General features: G+C 48.3%; 1 protein-coding gene across 1 annotated transcript; it reads right to left on the bottom strand.

Moving 5' to 3' along the window:
* Positions 1–423: 423 nt before the first annotated feature.
* Positions 424–6,029, bottom strand: LOC141021785 (uncharacterized). The gene is made up of 5 exons (XM_073497634.1): positions 5,998–6,029; positions 4,944–5,433; positions 4,505–4,857; positions 3,676–3,764; positions 424–739 (listed from the first exon to the last, which is right to left on the bottom strand). Exons 1-5 carry the CDS (start codon positions 6,027–6,029, stop codon positions 711–713), a joined length of 993 nt encoding a protein of 330 aa, XP_073353735.1. The 3' UTR covers positions 424–710.
* Positions 6,030–27,932: the final 21,903 nt, after the last annotated feature.

A 27,932-nucleotide genomic window follows, 5' to 3' on the forward strand; every position in this document is an offset into this window, starting at 1 on the left:
AAAACATTGCATGGAAAAGAAAAAAAATTCTACGCACACGCAAGATCTATCCATGGAGATGCATATTAACGAGAGGAGAGAGTGTGTCTACGTACCCTTGTAGACCGTAAGCGGAAGCATTTGACAATGCCGTTGATGTATTCTAACTTCTTCGGGTTCCAACCAATCGAGTACCGAACATACGACACCTCCGCGTTCAGCACACGTTCAGCTCGATGACGTCCTCCGCCTTCTTGATCCAACAAGACAACGAGGTATTGGATGAGTTCCGGTAGCAAGACGACGTGGTGATGATCGGGGGTGTAAATGGTGGAGGGGGCACCACACACGGCTAAGCAATTGGTCTGGGTGTGCTAGGTGCAGCGCCCAAGATGCGATTCTATCGCAATCACATGATGCACTCATGATTGGGGCACAACCGCATTTCGAGCTCATAGCAAGGTGGATATCATTACAACATACCATGTACTGAATAGATGAGAATACAAGATAAAGGCTTACACTCACCACAAGCTACAACATGAATACAATAGTACATCAAAAAATAGCAATCATCATACAGAAGAGCAGGATCCGACTACGGATGAAATTAAACGAAAAAGAAGAACGGCATCCACCCTGCTAATCCCAGGCTCCCGACCCAGTACCTATCCCTTGATCGAAGAAGAAGAAGCACAAGAACTCCAAATCAAGCAAGCATCGCTCTCACGTCATAACATCGCATTTCCTGTACCTGCAACTGTTGTTGTAGTAATCTGTGAGCCACGAGGACTCAACAATCCCATTACCATGGGTATCAAGTCTAGCAAACCTTAATGGGTATGGAATGGATAAGTGGTGAGGTTGCAGCAAGCAATAAGCATTATATGGTGGCTAACTTACGAGTACAAGAGTAAGAAGAGTTTCTACGCATAACGGTCACAACTATTAATGATCAATAAGTGATCCTAAACTACTGACGAGTCAATCATAACCCCACCATGTTCTCTTCCCGAACTCCCTTGGAAAGAGACGGTCACAGTTACACACGCAGTTGGTGTATTTTAATTTGGATCTAGTGTCAAGTTCTCTATAAACGAATATTATCAATTCCTATCTGCCACATAACCGTGGGCACGACTCTCGAAAAGATTAAACCCTGTAGGGGTGTCCCAACTTAGTCCATCACAAACTCTCATGATCTGCGGAGGAAAATCCTCCATTCCGAAACAACCCAATCAAGCTCGGAATCCTGGTTCACAAGAAATTTCGACAATGGTAAAACAAAACCAGCAAGACCTCCTGACGTGCTGACACCCTGATAGTAGCCGCGCGTATCTCGTCTCAGGCCACGGTCGGATTGGCTAATTTTCTGGCTGGCACACCCGTTGGTGGCCTCGGCTACTGCCAGTTTGGACCAACACTCATGAGGAGCATTGGCACGGGTTGTTGATTTATTATCCTCGGTGCCCGGGAAGTCCCTATGCCAGTTTTAGTTGTTATTACGCAAATGGTAAAACCAATGTTGGGCCTTGCTGAAAGAGTTTTATTCAAAGCAAACTGTCAAGGGGGGCCCATAAACCCCGATCGTGTTAGGAACGTAAAATCAAGGAACATAACACCGGTATGACAGAAACTAGGGCGACAAGAGTGGAATAAAACACCAGGCAAAAGGCCGAGCCTTATACCCTTTACCAAGTATATAGATGCATTAATTAAAATAAGAGATACTATGACATCCCATGATATCCATGTCCCAACATGGAACAACCTGAAACTGCACCTGCAACTATCAACGCTATAAGAGGGGCTGAGCAAAGCGGTAACATAGCCAAACAACAGTTTGTTGGGATGGTGGAAATGTAAGAATATTTTATGTGGCCAATGTAAATTATAGTGAGATTTTAATTAAGAGTTCTAGTATGATCGTTGCTAGAAATAATAGATTAAAGTCTGGGTTTTAATTCCCTCTTATCTCTCTCTATAAGTTTCACACACGTATAGGTGTGTGTGTATGTGTATGTCAAAGCTAGATGGATACATGTATATGAAGCTAGCTAGCTTTGTTATATTCAGTCAAGTGCCTGGTGATGGCTAAGTACCGGTGCAAGTACATGGATTAATATATCCGTGAGTGCATGAATTAGCCAATCAGGTGCAGGTACATGGATCAGAGGCAGTGGCGTAATTAGCACAAGGCTAATTAGCATGCATGTGCGAATGGGGCCACGTCCTTTCGTTGGGTTGCGACTGGTTGAAGACGCGTCTCACAACATGCGTTTGCATGTGTACAGTTGGGACGGAAACGGCTTCAGCAAACGACGCATCCGTTCGAAGCGACGACGCATCCGTACGAATCATATAAATGGACGTTGCCTCTGCCCTTATCGCAGTACTTCATTATGGTGACGCTCTCTGCATCTAGTGCTCGCGGAAGCGCTGCCGTTTTAGACGACACAAGTAAAGAATGCATATACACACATGCTGAAACGTTTGGTTCTTCATCCATCTGAGGAACTTGTGAAGTAAAGAAGTAGAGAAAAGAAGAACGTTCGACAATGGTGGAATCGACTTCGAAAGGTCTCGTGATGGAGCAAGGTACACTCGGATCATGAACGGAAAAATCTCATGCATGTTTTGTTGAATCATTTGTATTGCTAATCTTCCGCATTTAAAGAAATTTTCGCTTACATTTGGTATCAGAGCCTTGTTGTTGCAACACTTCTGATTCACATTAAAGTCGAGATTTTGATCCGTTATTCTGTCGATCTATTCTTTTTCTCATCCTACGGAACAAGACTTGTTGCCATTCTTTAATTTTGATCATTGCTCGCATTATGGCATTGCGTTCCATAGATGATCATATTCTTGCCGAATAAATATTTATTAGAGAGCATGCTTGTTTGTCACCAAGGTGGCCTAGCATTTTACGGTCAAATATTTATAGAGCAAATTGATTTTTGTTGCTAATAATTCATGGTATATTATAGTCACTAATTTGTACGCCGTGATCTCCCAAAGGTGGCCGTTGCAAGATTAATTTGTGACATAAGAGGGACTAGCAATATACTTGAGAGAGAAATATAGTACACCCGTTGGTGGCCCCGGCTACTGCCAGTTTGGACCAACACTCATGAGGAGCATTGGCACGGGTTGTTGATTAATTATCCTCAGTGCCCGGGAAGTCCCTATGCCAGTTTTAGTTGTTATTACGCAAATGTAAAACCAATGTTGGGCCTTGCTGGAAGATTTTTATTCAAAGCGAACTGTCAAGGGGGGCCCATAAACCCCGATCGTGTTAGGAACGCAAAATCAAGGAACATAACATCGGTATGACAGAAACTAGGGCAGCAAGAGTGGAATAAAACACCAGGCAAAAGGCCGAGCCTTATACCCTTTACCAAGTATATAGATGCATTAATTAAAATAAGAGATACTATGACATCCCATGATATCCATGTCCCAACATGGAACAACCTAAAACTGCACCTGCAACTATCAACGCTATAAGAGGGGCTGAGCAAAGCGGAACATAGCCAAACAACAGTTTGTTGGGATGGTGGAAATGGTTAGAGGCTTATCATGGCATATTGGGAGGCTTGATAAACAAGTGGTAGGTAGCGTCACATAGCGATAACATCGAGACAACTAGCAAAGCAAAGATAGTAGTGGTATCCATGATAATGATCATCTTGCCTGAAATCCCGCTAGGAAGAAGACCGAATCCATGAAGTAGACGAACCAACGTAGTCGAATAAATCGTCACAATCGCAACGTAACCGAAACTATCGAGTAGAAGCACGACCGGAAAGAAGCAAACAACATGGTTAACCAACAAGCATAAACATGGCATGATGTGCAACCAAGTATGATGCATGTACGATTTAATGAATTATGGCATCGCAAAGTGCAACAAACAATACTACAAATTAAGTGGAGCTCAATATGCAACGAGTTGCTTATTGATGAAACACCACATTCAAATATTTAGTTCGCTCCCGTTTATGCTACTAATCAAAATTAAATGTTGGTTAACATGGCAAGAGGTGAAGCATAAGTAAACTAACTATTTAGGCAAGTTTAACTGAGGCCGGAAATAACAAACAACAATTCCTAGAAATCCCCATATGCAATTTTCGAATTTGGTACTGTTCTGATCTAAACACACTTTTATTGTTGTTAGACATGCAAAGTAATGCAACCATGTTAATCTATGCATTTTTCTAGACAATTTACATATATAGTTTACTTAATTCGGAGCTACGGTTATTTAGTTATGAAATAAACCATTTTAGCATGTTATTTATGCAAGACAAATGTAAACATTATTTTAAACATTTTTATCATGGATGAAAGTTGCATATTATGAAACTAGATGAAATTCAAAGCATTTTACATATACGCCATGTTTAATTCCGATGCACGGTTGTTGAGTTTTTACATGCATGAACATGGAGGACTTTTTTGCAAATCGGCAAATCTCTGGATAAATAGCTAAATTCTCAGAACTGGGAAAAAACTTTACGGGCTGAAACAGTGGGCGCGACATATCCAACAGCGCCCAGGGGCGAGGGTTTGCAGGCGGGCGCTCACCAGCGTGGCCACTGGGCCGGGGCGAGCTGGGCCTTGAGGTGCTGCGGCTGGAGAGGCCCACGCGGAAGTGGAGGTCAACGAACAGGGGCGACTCCCTGTGCCTGCCCCCGTCAGAAGGAGGCAGTGCGGCTTGCAGGAGCTCAGGCGACGGCGGCCTGTGCAGCGAAGGCGGATCAGGACGGCGACCTGGTGGATCCGATCGACGGGGTCGCTCAGGTGATGTAGGGGCTCGACGACGGCACCCTTCAAGTTGCTCCAGGCGGAGCTCGAGCTTCCATGGAGGCTCTGCCGTAAAAAGAAATGAGATAGATGTGAGAGGAAGAGAGATCAGGGGAGGGAGGAAGATGGAGAAAGAGGCAGGGGCACGCTACCGGGGCATGATGATGCTCGCCGGCGGGAAGCAAGGGGCGCGGGGCACGACTGCTGCTGGGACAACAAAGAGGAGTTCCTCTTCTCGTGGAGCTCCTGGACGAGGGGTATGTGGTAGCACGGGCACGGGGCAGTTCTGGGAGGTGCTGGTGGTCGCCGGCAGTGGAGAGGCTCAACGGAGCAGACGAGGGCGCGGGGCCGAGGTCTGGTGCAGGCGCACGGGAGGAGCGATAGAGGCCAGTGAGGTGGCGCCCTGGTGGCAGTGCTTGCGAGGATGAGGTGGTGGGGAGCACGGGGCTCTGATCTGGTGGCGTGGAGGAGGCTGGCCGGTGGGGGTGAAGCTCCTGTCGTCGGCAAGGGCCTCGAGCAGAGAGGAGGGCGAGGGGATCTGGAGGCTGTAGGTGGCGAGCGATGGTTGGTGAGTGATGGATCCCGAGGTGGGAGAAGAGTGGGTAGTTGGCTGGCGGCGACGAGACGAGATGGATGAGATATCTCCCAAGATTTTAGGGTTTGGTCTGGTTATATAGCAGGTGGATTAGCTTAGGGGCTATTCGGTCCCTCCGATCGTAATCGGACGGCCCGGAATAAATGGGTTAGGAAGTCTAAACAATGAACCGAAGATGTTTTAGGGATGTTTGGGGATGATCCGGAGCCATCGGTCACGACAGCCCGGTTCGGGTTCGGAGAAGTTTCGAACTTGGTTGCGAGTGGGTCTGTGCACTGTGCAGAGAGATTATGCGGCCAGACAAGAGGGACTCAAAAAACCCGGTTGGTCTCGGAACGGTCAACGAAGGCAAGGGGGGACGCGGCAACTACGAACGGAAGCAAGCTTTATGAAAACATGCAGATGCAATGCGCATGATGTGATGATGAATGCAACAAATGATTAAAACACACGACGACAACAGAATATATGGAAGGCATCTGGAGCGTTGGTCTCGGGTCGTTACAACTCTCCCACACTTACAAGAGATCTCGCCCCGAGATCTAAGAATGAAACAGAGAGAAGAGGTAATACTAAGTTGCTTCTTTGACAAACGAGTGAAACCAACAAACCTTGAGAGGTACAAAACTTGAAGAAATGACATGACGAAGATGAAAGAAATTAAAACACTCCATTAGATAAGAGGAACAAGGAATACGACAAGAACCAAGAGCTTAAGGGAGACGATATACTTTGAAACCACTCCGGTTGAAACAAGATGTGGAAGGAAGAATTAGGGCAGCACTCCGGTTGAAAAGAGATGCAAGAAATAGAACATGAACCTGACAAGATGGGATGATATTTGACGAGAGCAACAACACAATTCCTCCGGAACTAATGAAAGAGTGGAATGAAAAGAACGGAGAAGAGAACAACAACTTCTACCACAAATGAATTTGAAAGAGCATCCTTAGGAGAAAGGCTTGAATGGAGTTCTTGAAAAAAATCAACAATGAAATGATATGCTCCTCGTGGGCTTATGGAAACATCTCAAAAGTAGAGATGATATTCTGCCACTAACGAAAACAATTGATTGCTTGAGAGCAACGAAGAGATGATAACTTCCTCCACCGAGAGAATAGGAGAGAACTTGGATTATCGATAGGCACCATAATTAGCAACATTCCTTAGGGGAGGCTTTAGGTGAAATCTATACCAAGATAACTCCAATGAAGAGATTGATGGGTTTAAAATACCTCATTCTTGACAGCATGTGAATCATGAAACACGAAGGGAAATTGTCAAGAAATGACATAAGACCACCTCAGGATAAGGTAGAAGAATTGCACTTCAAAATTCATGAAGAAGTATACTTGAGCTCCCCCAACAAAATCTTGAAGAACACTTCGAGAAAACATTAAATCTTGATGAACCACCACGTATAACCTCTTGGAAGAACTCCAGACTAAAAGGATACTAGAAAAGAAATGACGGTTGAAAAGAATAAGATTGGAGTCTTGCAATGAATTAGAGCTTCAAGACGAGACAACCGAGAAAACTTGAAACTCCGGAAAAGAAAAGATGAAAAACTTAGAACCAAGAAATTGATACCATGAACGAACTCCGGAAGAAAATAATTGAAAACATTGAAAAAAAGTGAACGAATCACTGGGAAGAATTTAGAAAACAAATGAAGATACTTGAGGGAATTTAGATGCAAGAGACGAAGAGATCATGAGCTGACTAGAGAATACTTGAATGATGCACCAAAAGAATTGGGGAATGAGAGCTGAATGTTGAGAATGAATAAATCTTCTGAAATGATGGCATTCGGATGATCGAGAAAGGAAAGAATCTACTGAAATGCTTGAGATGGGTATGAAAAGAATTGTCACGATTGGAAAGAATTTGAGAGGATGGCATCTAGCTTGAACTATGAATCTTCGAGAGAAAGGACAAAGATTTAAGAGAAACTCTTCTTCGATCTTCAAATGTTGAGAATGACGACGAGAACCACCATGAAAAATTTGTGAGATTCTCCGGAAGAATGAAGAATATAAAGGTTGAGCCAAAGGTGAAAATAATTTGAAAACGATCTTGGAGAAGGCATTTGACTGATGAAATTCATTCTTTCGTCAAACTTGGAAAAGAATTTGAGAATCACTCTGGAAAAAATTAGAAGAGTCAGGTAAGATCCTAGGAAAAGACGTCTGGGTTAGGGCCACTCAAAAGAAAACACCGTTGGAAATGATTGCTTGAAAGAGAGATTGCACCAGTTGATTTAAATGGCTTGAATGAGATAACAAACTCGAACTAGCTTGAACGGATTAGGAATGGAAACCCGAATCTTCTGATATATCTTCAGCACTCTGGATATGAATAGAGAGAGGTGAATAAATAAGAGAGCCTTGCATAAGAAATTCCAACATGGAAAGCATTTGAATCAAAGGGATATGATCAACAATGAAAGCTTGAATTGAATCTTCTGGAAAAAGCAAGAATGAAAGAATGATTAACTTGAAACTTCATTAGCATCTTCATGAGAATCACCGGATTAGAACATTGATGGAAAATAATGAAGAGACTTCACATCAATAAAATGGATACTTGATTAAGAAATCTGAGTCCTTGAAGAAAAGGAAGGGATGGTGAAAAAAAAACAAATGCAACTTGGGACGGATGAAATTAACGAATCCTCAGGCTTCTCAATGGCGCCCGTATGGAATAACTTGAAGAGAAGTGAACCGGTCAAAAAGGATTGACATGACAATCTCGATGATCAAGAAGGATTAGCACTCCCATAGAAATATGAGAACACCGCTTAGGAAAAGGTATGGAATCAACACTCGACTTCGAAGCAACTCGAATACCACAACCAAAAAAAAACAAAGGATTGGGCTGCAAAATAAGCCGGAAACAAATACATAACCCCGTCATGCATTTGTTGGAAGGATAATTCTAGGTAACTACTTGAATTCCCACCTATGAGCTCCTGAAATTTTTGGTTATGCAATCCGGTACTACAAGTACAAGAAGCAAAATATCATCACACAACTCCTAGCAGAATTCTATGCTCCAAATGTACTGCCTCCATCAACACAAAACCAAGAACCTCAGAAATTGTGTACCTCAGACCTTTGAAGGACAGCAGCTATACTAGCTATGGCAATACATCTGATCGCTCTCCCCAGTACTGGGTGGCGCCAAACTACTCTCACCACAAAGAGTATAGTAGCGTTTTCGATGTCGGTGTCCTCTGGTATTCCGGAACTGAAACTATAAGCACTGTGACGAAAACACCTTGGAGCTCAACTCCCCGGGACACTTTGGTTTATGGGCCCCCCTTGCTGGAAGAGATTTGTTCAAAGCGAACTGTCAAGAGGGGCCCATAAACCCCGACCGTGTTAGGAACACAAAATCAAGGAACATAACATCGGTATGACGGAAACTAGGGCGGCAAGAGTGGAACAAAACACCAGGAAAAGGCCGAGCCTTCTACCCTTTACTAAGTATATAGATGCATTAATTAAATAAGAGATATTGTGATATCCCATGATATCCATGTCCCAACATGGAACAACCTGAAATTGCACCTGCAACTATCAACACTATAAGAGGGGCTGAGCAAAGTGGTAAAATAGCCAAACAACGGTTTGCTGGGATGGTGAAAAAGGTTAGAGGCTTATCATGACATATTGGGAGGCTTGATAAACAAGTGGTAGGTAGCGCAACATAGCGATAGCAACGAGACAACTAGCAAAGCAAAGATAGTAGTGGTATCCAGGATAATGATCATCTTGCCTGAAATCCCGCTAGGAAGAAGACCGAATCCATGAAGTAGATGAAACAACATAGTCGAACGAATCCTCACAATCGCAACGTAACTGGAACTATCGAGAAGAAACACAACCGGAAAGAAGCAAACAACATGGTAAACCAACAAGCATAAACATGACATGATGTGCAACCAAGTATGATGCATGTCCGATTTAATGAGTCATGGCATGGCAAAGTGGAAAAAACAATACTACAAATTAAGTGGAGCTCAATTTGCATATTGACGAAACACCACATTCAAATATTTAGTTCGCTCCCGTTTATGCTACTAATTAAAATTAAATGTTGGTTAACATGGCAAGAGGTGAAGCATAAGTAAACTAACTATTTAGGCAAATTTAAATGAGGCCAGAAATAACAAACAACAATTCCGAGAAATCCCTATATGCAATTTTCGAATTTAATACTGTTCTGATCTAAACACAATCTTATTGTTGTTAGACATGCAAAGTAATGCCACCATGTTAATCTATGCATTTTTCTAGACAATTTACATATATAGTTTACTTAATTCGGAGCTACAGTTATTTAGTTATGAAATAAACCATTTTAGCATGTTATTTATGCAAAACAAATGTAAAAATTATTTTAAACATTTTTATCATGGATGAAAGTTGCATATTATGAAACTAGATGAAATTCTAAGCATTCTACATATATGAAATGTTTAATTCCAAGGCATGGTTGTTGAGTTTTTATATGCATGAACATGGAGGACTGTTCTGCAAATCTGTAAATCTATGGATAAATAGCCTAATTCGCAGAACTGGGAAAAAACTATACGGGACGAAACAGTGGGCGCGACATATTCAACAGCGCCCTGGCGCGAGGGTTTGCAGGCGGGCGCTCATCAGCGTGGCCACTGGGCCGGGGCGAGCTGGGCCTTGAGGCGCTGCGGCTGGAGAGGCCCACGCGGGCGTGGAGGTCAACAAACAGGGGCGGCTTCCTCTGCCTGCCCCCGACAGAAGGAGGCAGTGCGGCTTGCAGGGGCTCAGGCGACGGCGGCCTCTGCAGCGAAGGCGGATTGGGACGGCGGCTTGGTGGATCAGGTCGGTGGGGTCGCTAGGGGCTCGACGACGGCACCCGTCAAGCTGCTCCGGGCGGAGCTCGGGCTTCCATGAAGGCTCTCCCGAAAAAAGAAATGAGACATATTTGAGAGGGAGAGAGATCAGCGGAGGGAGGAAGATGGAGAGAGAGGCAGGGGCACGCGACCGGGGCGTGATGATGCTCGCCGGCGGGAAGCAAGGGGCGCGGGGCACGACTGCTGCTGGGACAACGAAGAGGAGCTCCTCTCCTCGTGGAGCTCCTGGACGAGGGGCCTGCGGGAGCACGGGCGTAGGGCAGTTCTAGGAGGTGCTGGTGGTCGCCAGCAGTGGAGAGGCTCGACGGAGCAGACGAGGGCGCGGGGCTGAGGTCCGGTGCAGGCGCATGGGAGGAGCGATAGAGGCCCGGTGAGGTGGCGCCCCGGTGGTGGTGCTCGCCAGGACGAGGTGGTGGGGAGCACGGGGCTCCGATCTGGTGGCATGGAGGAGGCTGGCCGGTGGGGGTGAAGCTCCTGTCGTCGGCTGGGGCCTCGGGAAGAGAGGAGGGCGACGGGATTTGGAGGCTGTAGGTGGCGAACGATGGTTGGGGAGGGATGGATCATGGATGGGACATCTTCCTGTTTTAGGGTTTGGTCTGCTTATTGTAACGTCCATATGTAAAATTTCCCAATTGGGCAATATATCCATTATGGTCTTTCATCCAATTCCTTGTGGGCTCCATCCTTGTTGGCTTCAGTTTGTCTTGTTTGTTATTTACTATTGCATTGCCATACCATTCTTGTTTTACTTCTTTTGCCATCCATGTTTGCATCATGATCTGACCAAGTGTTGTTTATTCTTGGGTCATATTGCATCTCCATCATCATGTGCATCATGGTCATTTCAGTGTGGAGCATATACATGTCATGCCATCTATTCCCCCTCATCTCTCCACCTCTTCCTTTTCTTATTTATGCAAGCCTTTTATTTTAGCCTCAATTAATGTTCATCTTTGCCTCAAAATTCAAACTTCTTGTCCAAGTTCGAATAAAATTCAAGCTTGTTTTATTTTCCTTCCTGTAAAAATGCCCAAGGCAATTAATTCAAATACTACAAAATTCCAGGACCCCAGTCATATTTTTATCTCTCCCTAGCTCCTCTCCTAGCTCTCTGAGCTTTTCTTGTGTTATTTTCTGTTTGAGGAAAAGAATAGAAAAGCAGCAGTGGGCAGCCCGCCTGGGCTTCCCTCCAGGCCTCCCAGCCTAGCAACAGCTCCAGCGCAGCCCACCTGGCCCAAGTCTGTTAACGGCCACCTGCCCCGTTGCGTCGCCGTCTCTGTTCCAGAGACAGAGCGCTCGCGCTCGCATCGTGAGCTTCACGGACGCCGAGGTCGCGCCGTCTTCTCCCCTCCTTTTAAGCTAGCAGCCCGTGCCCCTCTAGGATTTCCCATCGTCGCCGGCACCCAGGGGTCTTCCCCTCCCCTCCTTCTCCTTCCCCATGAGCACCCAAGCGTGGCTGAGAGCACGCTCATCGTCGTCGTCGTCCCTCCGGTCACCTCCAACCGCCTACTCCAAGTCCGCCGGCCTCCCCGTCGTCCCCGTCGTCTGCTGCGTACACTCCTTCGTCGAGGGATACGCCAAGTCCCGCGCCCAGCTCCTCCTCTGCTTCCGTCTTCTTCTCGGCCAGGAGCCGCATCCAAGTTCAGAGCTCGACCACGTCGCCGCCAGCTCGTCTCCGTCGACGTCCTCGTTTCCTAGGGTGAGCTAGGTATACCCGTTCCCCTTCCCTCTTCTCCTGCCGCCTATCGGTTGCCGTAGACCTCTCTATGGTCGGGCCTTGCGTCGCACTCCCGCCGCTCTGGCGTTTTCTGAAGTTTCTCAGAGTCAGTTGTTGGCAGCTGCACCCCGCGCATCCCGAGGCTAGCTAGCTCCATAGACGATCCCATGGCCCGCGCCTTGCCGCCTTGCTGCAACCCCTTGCACTCCCCGACCCTACCTTCGATCACGTACGCCCGCTGCGAGTTGCCGAGCACGGAGTCGCCGTGGCCACCTCGGCCTCGTCAGTGCAGCGAGCCTGCCTTGCGTTCAGCTCAAGAGGGGCAAAACCCCATCTTCAGTCAGACGCATACGCATAGCTCAGTGGCTCGAGCCAGACCGCTCCACACAGGCGACCCGGGTTCGATCACTCGCGAGCGCATAACACCCCCCTTTTGTCAATCAGCCACTAACAGGCAGGGCCCACCTGTCATGCACTGACAGCCAAGACCCCACTTGTCATCCTCAGCAAGCCCCTTTTATTTTCTTCTTTTATTTAGAACCATCGCCTTCCTTTTCTGGGCAGGACCCAGTTTCCAAATCAGGCAAGTCCAATATATGGAAATTGCCAAATCTGTTTAATTCCATTTTAGGCAGGTTTCATCTTTTGTCCATTTTAATCAGCCACTAACAGGCAGGGCCCACCTGTCATGCACTGACAGCCAAGACCCCACCTGTCATCCTCAGCAAGCCCCTTTTATTTTCTTCTTTTATTTAGAACCATCGCCTTCCTTTTCTGGGCAGGACCCAGTTTCCAAATCAGGCAAGTCCAATATATGGAAATTGCCAAATCTGTTTAATTCCATTTTAGGCAGGTTTCATCTTAGAGCATTTGGGAGGTTTTCTATGTGAACCCCTAACATATTATATATGATTTTGGGGTAGAAAAATCCCACCAATTCAGTGGTGGCATCCTTTTATTCATTTGAGCAACTTTGCACACATGTCATTTTTACATTACATTGCTGTTTTGTCATTTTTGTGTATTAAGTACAATCATGCTATGTGGTAACTTGGTATGTAAATATGCTCTTCATCATGCCTACTTGCTGCTAGAATAGATTGCATGACATGTTATGCATTGTAGTGAGTGCAACAAGCTTGCATACATGACTACTTATTGCTATTTTGCCATGCTAGTTTATTTGACGAAGTCTGAAATAGTTTATATCACTTGCTCCTGTTTGCATGAAGGTAGCATATTTTCCATGAGGTTTTAGTCTAAGTTCAGTGAGGGAGTTTTATTAAGTGCATTTAGTACTAGCATGCCATGCTCTTGCTTGCTATAATATTTTCCTGGAGCATATAGTTTACTAGTCCTAAACATTGCTATCTGAATCTGTTTCGCCATGTTCAGTGAATTTCTGCCAAGTCTGTAAATCTGTTATCATTTGCAATCTTGCCATGATGTTTTGAGCATGTTCTAGTTGTTTCTAGCAGTAGCTCAGTGATCATGTTTTGTTGTGCTCTACCTGTACATCACTGCCATGTATTTTGTTTTCATGTTGGAGTGTTGTAGCATATTCTTATGTTGCATCTTAAGTGCCATGTTGCTGTTAATCTCAGTTTTGCATCGTTATTGTTTTGCTCACCGTTTGAGTTGTGTGCATCCGTTCCTCGTGATCTTTATATCGATTTCAACCGAAATCTCCCAATCTATCCAGTGGTTTTCCAAGATGGTGCCATGTTCATCGTTTCCCCTTCCGGAGCACCATATGCATTGCATATCATATCTTGCCTTCCATGCCATGTCTTGCATCATGTTGCTTGCGCATTGCACCGTGATTGATTGTTATTCCGTTGCTTGTGTTCTTACTTTGGGCAGAGCCGGGAGATGTTTATGAACGAGGACCCTGTCGAGTACGTTTCCGAGGAGCAAGCTTTCGTTCCCTCTGAGGAGAATTCAGGCAAGATGATCATCACCCCCGATATCACTTCTATCTTTGCTTGCCAGTTGTTCGTTCTTGCGCTATGTCGCGCTACCTACCACTTGTTATATAGCCTCTCAAATTGCCATGTCAAGCCTCTAACCCACCTTCCTAGCAAACCTTTGTTTGGCTATGTTACCGCTTTTGCTTAGCCCCTCTTATAGCGTTGCTAGTTGTAGGTGCAGTGCAGGTTGTTCCATGTTGGAACATGGATATCTTGGAATATCACTATATCTCTTATATTTAATTAATGCATCTATATACTTGGAAAAGGGTGGAAGGCTTGGCCTTTTGCCTCGGTGTTTTGTTCCACTCTTGCCGCCTTAGTTTCCGTCATACCGGTGTTATGTTCCTTGAATTTGTGTTCCTTACACGGTTGGGGTTTATGGGGCCTCCTTGAGATTTTGCTTTGAATAAAACTCTTCCAGCAAGGCCCAACATTGGTTTTCCATTTGCCTAATAACAACTAAAACTTGCATAAGGAGTAATTAACCCGAGGATTCTTAATCAACAACCCGGGCCAGTGCTCCTCATGAGTGTTGGTCCAAACTAGAGCCCCTTGCAGCGTCGCCACGGGGAAACTCGAGGATTGGTTTTAGTTGTACAAACTCCTCATCCGGTCGTGGCCTGAGACGAGATACGCGCGGCTACAATCAGGGCGTCGGCACGCCGGGAGGTCTTGCTGGACTTGTTTTACCATTGTCGAAATGTCTTGTGAACCAGGAGTTCGAGCTTGATCGATGTCGGTGTACAAAAGAGGGGCACGCTTTTGTACCCCTTTACCTGTGCACGGGCAGTCGGAGCCGCGCCTACGGTCACGCCAAGCAGAACAGGGGAGGTGAGCCAAGGTAAGACCGAAGCCCAAGATAATCAGAGCAACGCCAAGGCCAAGACCACAAAGAGCAGAGGGACGAAGCAGGTTCCCCCGGCAAGACCCTTGCCGGGGCAACCACAGCAGCCTCGGCAAGATCCTTGCCGGGACAGCTCCCCCACACCAATAGAGCGGGCCACCCTTGAGCCCACGGTCTCCAACATCATGTTGGGCCAGGGCTCGGGAGGCACCTCCGTGGTGGCATGCAGATCTTTGTGAAGACATATTCAAGATGAGATGAGGATTAGAAGACGACGATCCTTGGCAAGATCCTTGCCGAGGAAGGCCACCAGACCCCCGACAAGGCCCTTGCCGGGGACGACAGCGCGCCACGGCAAGACCCTTGCCGGGCCACACGGCAAGACCCTTGCCGGGCCACCCGGCATGGCCCTCACCAAGGACGCCAGTAGGGTCACCGCCAGGCCCACGCCAACCAAGTTTCCACCGCCGTTCACATGCAGCTGCCAGCCCAACCAGCTGGGCGGGCACCTGCGTGGCAACATGCAGCTCCCAGGCCAACTCATCGAGCGCCTGCGTGGCGGCATGCAGATCTTCGTGAAGGCTCCGCCACTGCGCCACCTCAGCTGCCTGCCTGCCTACATGGCACCACGCACCTCACTGGCCAGGGCGCGTGTCAAAGCGAGGAGGAGCGGCGACGGACGGGACGGGCCTCGCCCCCGTCCCCAATAAAGCAAGGGGACACCTAAGCTACGCATTAAATGCGTCTTGTCCTGTAATACGAGCAATAAGCTCAGGGCACTGTACGCCTTTCCACCTCCTGTGTGCCACTGTGGCAGCCCCTTCCGACTATAAAAGGAGGCCCATGGCATACTGGAGAAGGATTCGGCTCTTTCGAACCACGCACTGAGCACAGCTAGTTCGAGAGCTCAAGAACTCTCTAAAATACACCCACCAAAGCAAGACTAGGGTTTTACGCATCCTCGCGGCCCGAACCTAGGTAAACGATCCTTGTGCTGTCTACTAGCCCTGCTCTTCTCGCAACCCCGCACCCCGACAACCGTAGTAGGGATTCTTGTGATCCCATAGGTGTCGTTCCACACCGACATCTTTGGCGCGCCAGGTAGGGGGCGCAATTGTGAGAATATGGTCTAGTAGTTAGCCTAGCAGTTCTTCATCGCCCTTGGCTCCTGAGAAGAAGGAGGCCGGAGGAACGACGCCGGCTCAACAACAGAAAAGCTAAGTCATTCAGAGCTTTGAGTTATTTCCTCCTATACATAAGGTTATCGTCCTCGGAGATCTCGCCTATGTATGAGAAACCTGCACGCAAAGGGGCCCTCCCGCAATTGGCAATGCCCTTGTTCTGTTTCGAGTCCGCTCAACAGCTCAAAGCGGCCGCGTCGAGAGTGGAGGGGTAGCCTTCCGCACTTGGCAACGCTCCCGACTCTGACTCGAGTCAAGCTCGACAGTTCGGGCGGCCGCGCTAAGGGCGGCAAGGTGGTTCGCCCGGCAGCAAGCACACCCGGCAGGCCAATGGGGATCCGTCCCCAAGACGCCGCCTTGGGTTTACGTGCCGGCGAGCCTACCCAGTAATGTAGGGTGGACATACAAAGGAAAATCGAACAGGAAAATAACATGCATAATACTGAAAATGTTGCAGAGTTATATTACATGAATTGTTGCTGCGGTTCTAACTAGAGATAGCGATTGTCTTGGTTGTGAACCTACAGCGGCGATAAAGAACGGGGTGCCTAATCCCGGCGGTGGCCCTCCACCCTCTGAATTTCGCCGACTCGGCTAATGATGGGCTTGATGCACTCCCTGAGCGGCGCGAGGTTAGTACCCTCCGGCAAGCTCTCCAGCGCGGTGTCGAAGTCGAGGTCGGGGTACCAGTGCGCCACCTTGGTGAGAACCTTGGTCATGGCACCCTGGCAAAGCCTCCGGGACTCGTCGACCAGTGAGGCCGCCCGGTTGGCGTGGAGCCGCTCCAGAGCGCCGACGACCTTCTCAAAGAACATGGTCAGGCTGCAATTGGCGCTCACGCTCCGCTCCGGGACATACCTCACGTCCGGCATCCCCATGGTGGCCAGCTGCGCGGCGGCCTGGTTGGCGATGGTGGCGAGGTGATCGAGCCAACGGTTCTCGCCCTCCACGTGATCCGCGAAGTTGAGGCCCTCGTTCTTCCGTAACTGCTTCTCGGCCTCCAGCTCCTTGGCCAGGGTCCCCTCTCGGGTTTTGGCCTCCGACAGCACCTTCTCGAGACCCTCCAGCTTCAGCTTGAGGTCTTTGATGGAGTTGTTGGCCTCGGAGAGCTCCCCAGCCTTGCTGATGACCGCGCCCTGCGCCTCTGTCAGGGCATTGTTAAGCGTGTCCCTCTCCTGGGACAGCTTCATGGCCTGCTCCTTCAGCCTGTCGCGCTCCGCCTCCAACTCCTCCATCTTGCCGGCGTGAACCTGGGCCTGGGCATTGAGTGCCTCTTTGTGCCTCTGCTCCAGCTCACTGGTCCGCTGCAAGACAAGCTTCTCCACCTCTACATCCTTGCCGCGAAGCATGGCGGCAAGCTTCTCCTCGCGTGCAGCGAGGTCCTCCTCCTAGGAGTTCAGCGCGGCCTCGTGCTGGGTCCGGGCGGCTTTGGCGGCCGCGGCCAAGTTCCTCGCCGTCTCTTGAGCCTTCTCGACGTCGGCGAGCTTCATGGTGAGCTCCACGTCGCGCTTGGCCAGCTCGCCCTGGGCAGCCTTGAGCTCCTTGTGGGCCTCGCGAAACCAGTCCTGCGTCTCGGCAACGCGCTTCTGGAGGTCCGCCTCCGCCTTCTCCACCATCGCCGTCCTGGACTTAGCCTTGTCCAGACGGGCGCGGTGGAGCGCCTGGAGCTTACAGAAGCTGGCGCACATGGTGTGGAGGAGCCGCTCTTCCCGCGAACCGTCGCCGCCAACGATCGGCTCGTCGACGACTTCAAGCCCGGCAGCGGCAAGTACTTCGTCGTCGAACATCTCTCCCTCAACGGATGTCCTGGTGCTCGACGCGTCTGGAAGGTGGACGAACAAGTCGTCTTTCACCCTCAAGTACTTGCCGGAGCCGGAAGCAGCAGAAGAGGAAGGCTGGTCATCAGCCACCTCCTCCTCCTCCTCGACAGCGGCCCCGCCGGCCTCTCCGACAGGCCCCTTGCCGGCCTCCTCAGCGGCAGCCTTGCCGGCGTCCTCGGCAGCGCCCTTGGCGGCCTCCTCGGCGGCCGCCTCGGCGGCCTTGGCGACGTCCTCGATGACGGCGTCCACGTCCTCTGGGTTCACCGAGGAGGAATCTGGACACCGAAGAAGGGGGTGAGGCAAGGCCAGGACCAAGAGCCAGAAAGAAAAAGAAGCAGGGACGAACGGCGAACGACTTACCTGTGCCAGTACCCGGCTGGGAAACGGAAGTCCCCTCCCCGCCAACATTTGGCGTCGAGGCAAAGCCGCCAGTGCCCAAGTTCTCCTCCTCCTCCTCCTCCATGTGCGTGGGCTCGGTGCCTGGCGCCCTTGCCGGGGACGCCCCTTGGGGCGGCGTGGTCGATGGGGGCGGCGTGTTGGGAGTAGCCCTCTGTGGCTCCTCCTGCTGCTGCTCTCCTCCTGCATACCTGGCAAGGTCAGCACCAAAGTGTCGTGCCCCTGACACATGTCGACGGGGGAAGAGTGATGAACTTACGCTGGGGCTATGCCGGGGGCTGCTGTCCGGGCTGCTCAACACTACTAGTGGCGCCCCCAAAGTACCAACTGGGGGCTAGCCACCTGCCGAGACCTTGGCCCTCTTCACTCTCTGGGCCAGCGTCTCCACGTCCCTGCAAAGATGAAGACAAGTCAAGACGAGCAACACAGATTGAGGAGGCAGAGATAACGAAAAGGAATCAGATACTTACTCATCGTCCGCCTCCTCTACTGTTTTCCTGTTCCTCCTCGGGCTGAGGGATCCATAATCAAAAGTAACCTCCGTATCCGCCGGAGGAGGAGAAGGAGGTGGTATCTGGACATGGGTGGACAAAGAAGGGGCGGCTGTCTTCTTCTTCACCGCGGCCTTCGCCGGCTTCTTTGCCACCGTGGCCCTTGTGTGGCGCCTGGACCCCTCCAAGGTCAGCTGTGGCCGCGCAGCCCTGCCAGGCCGGACCGGCTCGCCAGAACTGGCCCGCCGCAGGACTCGCCCTCTCCACATAGCCAGCGTCGGGCCTGCGGTCTCGGCCTCCTCCGACGACGACTCGCCGGTCACATCTTCAACCAGAGGAGCCTCGGTGCCAGCGCTGCTGGCTCGCCCGGCGGCCGCCGCCCACCGGGCGAGCTCCTCCTCCTCCGCGGCCGTCGCGACCTTGTCCTCCACACCGCCGGTGCTGCCGGCCTCCCTGGTAAGCTGTGCCTCCCTCGCCCTGGTGGCGATGTAGTCCAGCTCCACCTGGGTGGTGTCCTGGACAAGCAGCCGCTCGGCGTCGGTGTTGACGTACCCCTCGTGCAGAGTGTCAAAGAACTGCTGCACCTCGGCGTCCTCCGGCTCCTTCCAGCTCGGGCCAGGGCCATGCGCGTTGCAGTCCGGCATCATGGCAATGATATCGGACCGGCGCGAGTTATTGCACAACGGGACCACCCCCATCGGCAGCTTGAACAGAGGCCCCTTGAGGACCTTGCCGGCCTTTGCGGCGGCCCTCGCGACCTTGCCGGTCCGCTCGACCTCGCCGTCACGGCCCACGTCAAGCTGGAAGAGCCACTGGCAGAAATGGGCATGCCCGATCACTGTGAAATTGTGGTCGAGGCGGGGACGAAGCCGCATGATGTCGGCGGGGTTCGTGAAGAGCCAGGTTGGCCTCCCCTTGTTATGCAGTGGAGCGATCCGGCGGCGAGTGAAGTCCGCCCCGATCATCTCAAGGGTGAGGCCGGCCTCGGTGAGCCGGAGGATCCTGGTGGTGGCGACCGTGAGCTTCTCGTCGTCAGCATCGACGTCGCTCCAATCGCTTCTGCAGACCGGCGGCGCCCGGCGAACTTCGCAGAACGCCGGCGGGTCCTTCTCCTCGATCCAGCACCACCGGCCCCGCCATTCTTCCCACCTCCTTCATGGCACCCTCCGGATACGCCCCCTTGGATCTTGAGACCCAGGCAATGCAACTGGAGATGGCGCCCCCTGGTTGGATCCGAGGGGAGAAGTAATGGCAGAAGAGCGCCGTGTTGGGGTGCACCCCGGCGAAGCCCTCGTAGAGATGCGCGAAAAGGGCCATGCACGCCACTGAATTCGGAGTAAAATCCAGGAGGCGGAAGCCAAAGGTATGCATGACGTCGCTGAAGAAATCGGAGAAGGGAGGACAGAGCCCGCAGGAAAAATAATCGTCAAAGAAGGGGTACCGATTTGGGGCAGCCTCGGCGCTGTCAGCGGGGATGACACGCGTGGCTGGATGCCCCAAATTCTCCCCCCGTCTTCACTCCCCACAGGGGCCTGAAGGAGTCCCGAAGCTCGAACACGTCAACTGTCGAGGGGAAGAAGGCGGACTGCGTCTGCTGCACTGCCAGCGCACTCTCCGGCGGCTCCGGGGCTCCGGCGTCCTTGGCCACTCCCTTGCCCTTGGTGGATTTTGGCGCCATGGCAGCTGGGGGAGGAGGGCAGGACAGAGGGCAGCGGAAGCGCAACGGCGGCGAGCAGGAACGAAGCTTGGAGAAGAAGAGGAAGGCAGGCGGATGTTTCCGAGATTGGGTTGCACGAAGGGTAAAAGGAACAGTGCGCCCGCGGTTATCCCTTTTTATGGGGAAGCCGCGGGGCGCGCTGCCCATTTACTGCGATGTGACGCATGCATGTGGAAACCGCCCCACGCATGCCGCCCATGTCACGCACACCCCTCCACGCCGCGCCGCGCGCGCGAGTCGTGGGAAGCGCAGCGCGCGAAAAGTTTTACCGCGGTAAAAACTGCCCCACCTGCCCGCGCACCGTTTTGGGCCTGGCCCAACAACGTGTCGCGCTTATGTGTGGCCCAGGCCCGGGGGCTCCTGTCGGTGTACAAAAAGAGGGGCACGCTTTTGTACCCCTTTACTTGTGCACGGGTAGTCGGAGCCGCGCCTACGGTCACGCCAAGCAGAACAGGGGAGGTGAGCCAACGTAAGACCGAAGCCCAAGATAATCAGAGCAACGCCATGGCCAAGACCACAAAGAGCAGAGGGACGAAGCAGGTTCCCCCGGCAAGACCCTTGCCGGGGCAACCTCAACAGCCCCGGCAAGATCCTTGCCGGGACAGCTCGCCCCACACCAACAGAGCGGGCCACCCTTGAGCCCATGGTCTCCAACATCACGTTGGGCCAGGGCTTGGGAGGCACCTTCGTGGTGGCATGCAGATCTTTGTGAAGACATATTCAAGATCAGATGAGGATTAGAAGACGACGATACTCGGTAAGATCCTTGCCGAGGAAGGCCACCAGACTCCCGGCAAGGCCCTTGCCAGGGACGACAGCGCGCCACGGCAAGACCCTTGCCGGGCCACACGGCAAGACCCTTGCCGGGCCACCCGGCAAGGCCCTCACCAAGGACGCCAGCAGGGTCACCGCCGGGCCCACGCCAACCAAGTTTCCACCGCCGTTCACATGCAGTTGCCAGCCCAACCAGCTGGGCGGGCACCTGCATGGCAACATGCAGCTCCCACGCCAACTCATCGAGCGCCTGCGTGGCGGCATGCAGATCTTAGTGAAGGCTCCGCCATTGCGCCACCTCAGCTGCCTGCCTGCCTACATGGCACCACGCACCTCACTGGCCAGGGCGCGTGTCAAAGCAAGGAGGAGCAGCGACGGACGGGACGGGCCTCGCCCCCGTCCCCAATAAAGCAAGGGGACACCTAAGCTACGCATTAAATGCGTCTTGTCCTGTAATACGAGCGATAAGCTCAGGGCACTGTACGTCTTTCCACCTCCTGTGTGCCACTGTGGCAGCCCCTTCCGATTATAAAAGCAGGCCCATGGCACACTGGAGAAGGATTCGGCTCTTTCGAACCACGCACTGACCACAGCTAGTTCGAGAGCTCAAGAACTCTCTAAAATACACCCACCAAAGCAGGACTTGGGTTTTACGCATCCTCGCGGCCCGAACCTGGGTAAACGATCCTTGTGCTGTCTACTAGCCCTGCTCTTCTCGCAACCCCGCGCCCCGACAACCGTAGTAGGGATTCTTGTGATCCCATAGGTGTTGTTCCACACCGACAATCGGGTTGTCCCGGAAGGAGGACTTTCCTCCGTTGATCGTGAGAGCTTGTGATGGGTTAAGTTGGGACACCCCTACAGGGTTTAAAGTTTTGAGAGCCGTGCCCACGGTTATGTGGCACATGGGAGTTTTTAATATCCGGTTGTAGTTTGATACGTCTGCAACGTCTCTACAATTTTTAATTATTCCATGCTGTTATATTATCATTCTTGGATGTTTTATAATCATTTTATAGTAATTTTATATCATTTTTGGTACTAACCTATTGACATAGTGCCAAGCGCCAGTTGCTGTTTTCTGCATGTTTTTTACATCGCAGGAAATCAATACCAAACGGAGTCCAAATGCAGCGAAACTTTTTGGACCAGAAGACATCCAGTGGGCCAGAGAAGCACCAGGAGGGGTGCTCCGAGGGGAGCACAACCCACCAGGGCGCTTGGGGTCCCAGGCGTGCCCAGGTGGGTTGTGCCCACCTCGGGTGCCCCCCGAACCGCCTATTTGCTCTATAAATACCCCAATATTCCAGAAACCCTAGGGGGGTCGATGAGAATCAATTCCAGCCGTCGTAGAGTCCAGAACCACCAGATCCAATCTAGACACCATCACGGAGGGGTTCACCACTTCCATTGGTGCCTCTTCGATGATGTGTGAGTAGTTCTTTGTAAACCTACGAGTCCGTAGTTAGTAATTAGATGGCTTCCTCTCTCTCGTCTGATTCTCGATACAATGGTCTCTTGGAGATCCATATGATGTAACTCTTTTTGCGGTGTGTTTGTTGGGATCGGATGAACTTTGAGTTTATGATCAGCTTTATCTTTTTATCCATGGAAGTTATTTGAGTCTTCTTTGATCTCTTATATGCATGATTGCCTATAGCCTCATATTTCTTCTCTGATATTTGGGTTTTGTTTGGCCAACTCGATCTATTTATCTTGCAATGGGAAGAGGTGCTTTGTAGTGGGTTTGATATTACGGTGCTTGATCCCAGTGACAGAAGGGGAACCGACACATATGTATCGTTGCTACTAAGGATAAAACGATGGGGTCTATTTCTACATAAATAAATCTTGTCTACATCATGTCATCATTCTTATTGCAGTACTCCGTTTCTCCATGAACTTAATACACTAGATGCATGCTGGATAGTAGTCGATGTGTGGAGTAATAGTAGTAGATGCAGGCAGGAGTCGGTCTACTAACCTTGGACGTGATGCCTATATAATGATCATTGCCTGGATATCGTCATGATCATTTGAAGTTCTATCAATTTCCCAACAGTAATTTGTTCACCCACCATTTGCTATTTTTCTCGAGAGAATCCACTAGTGAAACCTACGGCCCCTGGTCTCTTCTTTAATATATTTGCTTGCGATCTACTTTTCCTTTGCTTTTATTTTCAGATCTATTAAACCAAAAATACAAAAATACGTTGCTGCAGTTTATTTTATTTGGCATTCGATCTATCAATATTTACAACTCTCTCACGTCCGTTTGCCAATCTCTGGCGCCGTTGCCCGAAAGGGATTGACAACCCCTTTTACACGTCGGGTTGCGAGTATTTGTTATTTGTATGCAGGTGCTGTTTACGTATTGTTGCTTGGTTCTCCTACTGGTTTGATAACCTTGGTCTCATCACTGAGGGAAATACCTACCACCGCTGTGCTGCATCATACCTTCCTCTTTGGGGAAATACCGACGTAGCTTTGCCGCATCAAACGGAATTTCTGGCGCCGTTGCCGGGGAGTATCTTCAACATATACCAGGTTCCTAATCACAAATCTCATCTCCTCGCAATTACATTATTTGCCATTTGCCTCTCATTTTCCTCTCCCCCACTTCACAAAATTTTTCCGTTTTATTCACCCTCCTTTTCATTCGCCGTCTTTTTGTCAGATCTCTTGTTTGCTTGTGTTGCCATGTGTCTTCTATTTGCTTGCATCTTCGCTTGCTAAAAATCAATTGTTATGGATCCTCATGCACTTGCTAATCTTTTCAAAAGATCCAATTATGATGAACCAACTGATAGTGAATTGAGTCCACGAGATTATCTTTATGAAGTTTTGCTTGAGATTTATGAATCTGAAAATCGTGATGACGTGTTAAACGAAGGAATTTATAAAGTGATTCATGATAGCTCCTTGAATGAAAAGCATGATTGCAATGATGTTATTATATATTCTATTAATGTCAATTGTGCTAATAATTTGCAAAACCCCAAGCTCGGGGATGCTAATTTTGCTAGGTCCACTATTTATTGCAATGATCAGGATTGGGGTGATTCTTCTTATGGTCTTGAAAATTTATTTAAGCTTCATGATGAATATGTTTGCGATAATATTGAAAGTGGGTTGGGAAGAGTGTCAACTCTAGGTAAAAATAATCCCACATATTTGGAGAATTTTCAATCTGGTGCAATTTTCGATAAAAGTGGGTTTGGAGAGGTCATGACTTTAGTTGATGTTAATCCCACCATCTTGGAAGATTATAAAACTTTTATGCACGTGGATCATGAAGAGAAAATTTTATATGATAGTTATATTTTTGAATTTGATTATGATCCCACATGTAATTATTATGAGAGAGGAAAATATGGTTGTAGAAATTTTCATGTTACTAGATTACCTCTCGTTATGTTGAGATCATCAATGTTTTATTCCTCTTCTTTGCATATGCTAGTTTTGCTTGCCATGGTAATTTGTTTGCTTATAAGAGTCCTATGCATAGGAAGTATGTTAGACTTAAATGTGTTTGTCATATGTTTCACGATGCTCTCTTTGTGTTTCAATTATTATCTTTCGTGTGAGCATCGTTGAAATCTTATGCCTAGCTAGGGGCATAAAACGTTAGCGCTTGTTGGGAGGCAACCCAATGAATAAAATTTATTTTTGCTTTTTGCTTTCTGTTCTTGAGTGTTTGCACAATTATGCTACTGTTATGATTGTGTTTTTTGTGTTTTATTTAGTGTTTGTGCTAAGAAAAGCCTTTAGGATCTTCTTGGGTGATAGTTGTTTGATTTTGCTGAAAAACAGAAACTTTCGCGCCCAGAAAAACAATTGTTAAAAATCACAGCAGCATGATAAAATACCCATTCTTTTTGCAGAAGATTAATATACTAATTTCTCACATGTTCTTAATTTTTTAAGAATTTTTGGAGTTACATAAGTATTCGAAATATCCAGATTACTAGAGACTGTTCTGTTTTTTATAGATTCTGTTTTCTTTGCGTTGTGTGCTTGTTTTGATGATTCTATGGTTTTCTTTGATGAGTTTTTCCCATCTAAAATTGGAATACAGTAGATATAATGCAAGAATAAAATATGAATTGGTTTGATACAGTACTTATAGTAGTGATTTGCTTTCTTATACCAATGGATCTCACGAAGGTTTTGTTTGAGTTTTGTGTGATTGAAGTTTTCAAGTTTTGGGTTATCTTATGATGGATGAAGGAATAAGGAGTAAGAAGAGCCTAAGCTTGGGGATGCCCATGGCATCCCAAGCTATTATCCAAAGATAAGCAAGCAACTAAGCTTGGGGATGCCCCGAGTGGCATCCCCTCTTTCTTCTAACGACCATCGGTATTTTACTCGAAGCTATATTTTTATTCGTCACATACTATGAGTTTTGCTTGGAGCGTCTTGTATGATATGAGTCTTTGCTTGTTTTGTTTTTATTTTTAAGTCTTGAATGCTTGCTGGACACACCTATTTGAGAGAGCCAAAATTATGCCACGACTTGTTAGAATTGCTCTCTATGCTTCACTTAAATTTTTATGAGCTATGGATTTGCTCTAGTGCTTCACTTATATCTTTTTTAGCACGGTGCGCTTAGTTATTTTTTAAGAAATGCTCTCTTGCTTCACTTAGATTTATTTGAGAGCTAGCAATTCTTTAAGAAATTCTCTCTTGCTTCACTTAAATTAATTTGAGAGAAAGAAATATTATGCTCATGATCTTCACTTATATTTGTTTGAGCTTATCAAAAGAAACACATGAAAATTAGTCCCAAAGTGATAGATATCCAAGAAGGATGTAATAAAAACTTTCATGAAGATCATTGGACAAAGTAAACTTGATTCCTTGTAATAGTTTTGTGATATGATGATGTGATATGTGAGTCATGTTGATGAGTAATTGTGCTTTAGTAAGAATATTGATGTTAAGGTTTGTGATTCCCTATGCAAGCACTAAATTCAATAGTCATGCAATGAAATTATATCCTACTTATGGTGCATTATTCGGTGTTAATTATGCTTAATGCTCGCTTATGAGATTATTCGTTTCTTCGTTGGTCGCTTCTCAATCGTTTGCTAGCCTTCATTTTGCACTAAGTATGATCACTACTTGTGCATCCAAAAAACCAGTTTTGCCACATGAGTCCACTATATCTACCTATATGCGGCATTCTTTTGCCGTTCTAAGCAAATTTGTATGTGCCATCTCTAATTTTCAAAATAAACTTCTCTTTTGTGTGTTCGTACCGCTCACGAAGCGGTGAGGGGTGGCTAATATTTTCCATGCTAGATGTGTTGTTCTCACGATGAATGTTTATTCACCTGTCATTGCACGAGAGTAAGGAAAAGGTATTAGGGATGCCCAGTCCCGAAATGAAAAATGAATTTACTTTATGTTGTCAAATAATAAATTCCTTGGAAAGTGTTGGTATGGAGGGCACCCGTGGAAACGGTTAGCCATGGAAAGTGAAATATGGTGGAAAAAGGAATAAACTTTATTTTCTATTTGAGAACCGCCTATGATATATCTAGCATGGAAAGTGTTGGGAACTCTAAGTCATTTTTGTTGGTGGGAAAGACACAACTCCCAAAATATTTTTATCTCTAAGTTTTTCGCTTTGAGCTCTGGCAACTCTACAAATCCCAACTTCCCTCTGCGAAGGGCCTTTCTTTTACTTTATGCAATTTTTTTATTTTGAATTCGAGTCTCCATCTTCTCTTATAAAAGCACCAACTAGGAGGCACTATGATCATAGTTGAGTATTGGGTGTAGTTAATATGCGAGTGTGTTTCATGAATGGATCAATGATTGAGCATGATGGGCTAGGGATAACTTATTTTAGCGTTGATATTTTGAAAGACATGGTTGCTTGTTGATATGCTCGAGTATTTAAGTCACCATGTCAAAACTAGACTATTGCTTTGAACCATATAAAAGTCCAAATGTCCATGCTATAAAGAAAAGAATATGAGATGACATGTTAGGCAGCATTCCACATCAAAAATTCTGTTTTTATCATTTACCTACTCAAGGACGAGCAGGAATTAAGCTTGGGGATGCTGATACGTCTCAAACGTATCTATAATTTTTGATTGTTCCATGATGTTATATTATCATTCTTGGATGTTTTATAATAATTTTATAGTCATTTTGTATCATTTTTTGGTACTAACCTATTGACATAGTGCCAAGTGCCAGTTGCTGTTTTCTGCATGTTTTTTACATCCCAGGAAATCAATACCAAACGGAGTCCAAATGCAGTGAAACTTTTTGGAGCTTTTTTGGACCCGAAGACATCCAATGGGCCGGAGAAGCACCTGGGGGTGCTCCGAGGGGAGCACAACCCACCAGGGCGCGCCCAGATGGGTTGTGCCCACCTCGGGTGCCCCCGAGCCGCCTCTTTGCTCTATAAATACCCCAATATTCCAGAAACCCTAGGAGAGTCGACGAAAATCAATTCCAGCCGCCGTAGAGTCTAGAACCACCAGATCCAATCTAGACACCATCACAGAGGGGTTCACCACTTCCATTGGTGCCTCTCCGATGGTGCGTGGGTAGTTCTTTGTAGACCTACAGGTCCATAGTTAGTAGCTAGATGGCTTCCTCTCTCTCGTTTGATTCTCAATACAATGGTATCTTGGATATCCATATGATGTAACTCTTTTTGCGGTGTGTTTGTTGGGATCGGATGAACTTTGAGTTTATGATCAGCTCTATCTTT

Source organism: Aegilops tauschii, chromosome 4, assembly GCF_002575655.3.
Source record: "Aegilops tauschii subsp. strangulata cultivar AL8/78 chromosome 4, Aet v6.0, whole genome shotgun sequence".
NCBI lineage: Eukaryota > Viridiplantae > Streptophyta > Magnoliopsida > Poales > Poaceae > Aegilops > Aegilops tauschii.

Bases quoted from the DNA above. Each gene is read 5' to 3' on its own strand.
- LOC141021785 (XM_073497634.1), bottom strand. From the start codon at position 6,029: ATGTCATTTCTTCAAGTTTTGTACCTCTCAAG. The intron at 5,434-5,997 runs GTTTGTTGGTTT...AAATCTTGGGAG, and splicing joins CAAGTTTTGTACCTCTCAAG to ATATCTCATCCATCTCGTCT. The intron at 740-3,675 runs GCAAGATGATCA...CTACAACAACAG, and splicing joins TCTTCCTAGCGGGATTTCAG to TTGCAGGTACAGGAAATGCG.